Here is a 2,124-nt window from a genome sequence, read left to right on the forward strand (position 1 = left end):
GTTTGTACGTTGTCCATCTGACCCTTCTGTGCTCGAAAGCGCTGCACCACAAGCTGTTTGCCAAAGTCATCAGCGCGCCCGTCAACACGTTTTTTGACGTGACGCCGGTCGGCCGCGTTCTCAATCGATTCTCCAGCGACTTGGACCAAGTCGACAGCATGCTGCCGTTCATGGGGGTATTTTTCCTCCAAGTGTCGTTCCAGATCGTTGCCGTGGTCATCATGTGCGCGGTCGTGTCGCCGTTCATCCTGCTTTTGTACGTCCCGATGGCGTTTGTGTTTTACAAAGTCCAAGCGTTGTACAACAAGTCGTCGGCCGAGCTGAAGCGCCTCGAGAGCATGTCGCGGTCGCCTGTGATCAACTTGATCGCCGAGACCAACAACGGTTTGTCGACGATTCGCGCGTTCGGGATGGCCGCGACGTTTGCCGACACGAGCCGGCGCATCCTTGATCACAGCCAAAGCTTCTTCATGATCTACCGCATCTCGTCGCGGTGGATGCAGATGCGCCTCGACTGGCTGTCTGCTGGCGTCATTGCCGGCGCCGCGTTTCTCGCGGTGGCGTCGAAAGCATCGATTGGAATCACGGCCGCCGGCCTCGCACTTACGTATGCGTCCCAAATGTCGTCTTTCCTGTCCCGTGCGACCTTTGCCGGGTCCATGATTGAAAACTTCATGACGTGCGTCGAGCGGTTGGAGCACTACAATTCGCTCGACACAGAAGGCGACTCGGTGGCCGCCGTCGGCACGGACGTGCCGCCGTCGTGGCCGGCTGATGGCACGATCACGTTCGAGTCGTACTCGATGCGATATCGAAGTCAGTTGGACCTGGTGCTCAAAAAGGTTTCGTTTCACGTCCACGGCGGCGAAAAGGTCGGGATTTGCGGCCGAACGGGGTCTGGCAAGAGTTCGCTCATGGCGGCGCTGTTTCGTACGGTGGAAGCTGCCGCCGACGATGGCGGATGCATCAAGATGGATGGAGTCGACATTGCGTCAGTGAACCTCCAAACGCTTCGATCGCGCCTCACCATCATCCCGCAAGACCCCGTCCTCTTTAGTGGGACGCTGCGGTTCAATATCGATCCTGCCCACGAATCCAGCGGCGACGACCTGTGGGCGGTGCTGAAGAAAGTCCATCTCGCCGACCTCGTCGGGGACGACGGGCTCGAGTTCCACGTGGCCGAAAAAGGCAGCAACTTGTCCGTGGGCCAGCGCCAGTTGCTCTGCATTGCACGCGCGCTCTTGCGCCGCAGCCGCGTCGTCGTGCTGGACGAAGCGACAGCCAACATTGATCTCGAATCGGACCGCGTCATCCAAGAAACGATCAAGGAATGCTTTGACGGTGTCACCATGCTCGTGATAGCCCACCGCCTCGACACGATCATCCACAGCGACCGCATTTTGGTCTTAGACCACGGCACCGTCGTCGAGTACGACGCACCCCACGCGTTGTTGGCGAAACCAAACGGCGCGTTTGCGAACCTGGCGACCCAGGCGCGACTCGCCCCATCGTCCGTGCTGCGGTAGAATGCATGCCCCGGTCCAGATAGCGTTGCATGGAGCAACACGTCGTTGTTTTGGTATGCTCTTGTCCCGATGCATCCGACGCGCGGACTTGGTGGGATGCATGTGTCGTGCACCAAACTGGTTCCAACGACGTGACATGGCGGGCGAACGCGGCGTGGACATTGCCTCCGAACGGGCACCGGCCAGAAGATGGACGCGGCGAAAAGAGGCGTCGAATCGAGAGGAGAGCAGGCGACAGAATACCCCTCGTCTGGAGCTAACCGTCCCGCGGACAAACAGTGCACGTCGACCTGTGTAGGCCCCCACTGCGGTCTGGCATGTCCACGCAAACCCCTTTGGCTGTACATGCACTACAGCTCGCATCGCTCATCGCCCTTTCACTCCATCGCCAACGACGCCTCGACTCCATGCAGGGGGACATTGGTACCGAGGTTCGTATTGCTCGTACGAGCAAACAAGATGCAACGCAACCGTCGTGTTGGAAGAGGTAGTGGAGACAGATTCTGGCAACTAGAGAGCGCAGCCACCACGCCAACGATTGCTACGCCACAACGTGAAAGGTCTTGCAGAGCGCAGGGTGTTTGCCGCAGTCGGTGTC

At 59.2% G+C, this 2,124-nt stretch overlaps 1 protein-coding gene across 1 annotated transcript; it reads left to right on the forward strand.

Annotated features, from left to right (window-relative positions):
- Window positions 1-136: 136 nt before the first annotated feature.
- Window positions 137-1,866, forward strand: H310_14535 (hypothetical protein). The gene has a single exon (XM_008882415.1). The coding sequence runs from the start codon at window positions 159-161 to the stop codon at window positions 1,524-1,526; it is 1,368 nt and encodes a 455-aa protein (XP_008880637.1). The 5' UTR covers window positions 137-158; the 3' UTR covers window positions 1,527-1,866.
- Window positions 1,867-2,124: the final 258 nt, after the last annotated feature.

Source organism: Aphanomyces invadans (genome assembly GCF_000520115.1).
Source record: "Aphanomyces invadans strain NJM9701 unplaced genomic scaffold supercont1.73, whole genome shotgun sequence".
In the NCBI taxonomy this organism is placed as follows: Eukaryota; Oomycota; class Saprolegniomycetes; order Saprolegniales; family Verrucalvaceae; genus Aphanomyces; species Aphanomyces invadans.

Bases quoted from the DNA above. Each gene is read 5' to 3' on its own strand.
- H310_14535 (XM_008882415.1), top strand. From the start codon at position 159: ATGCTGCCGTTCATGGGGGTATTTTTCCTCCAAGTGTCGTTCCAGATC.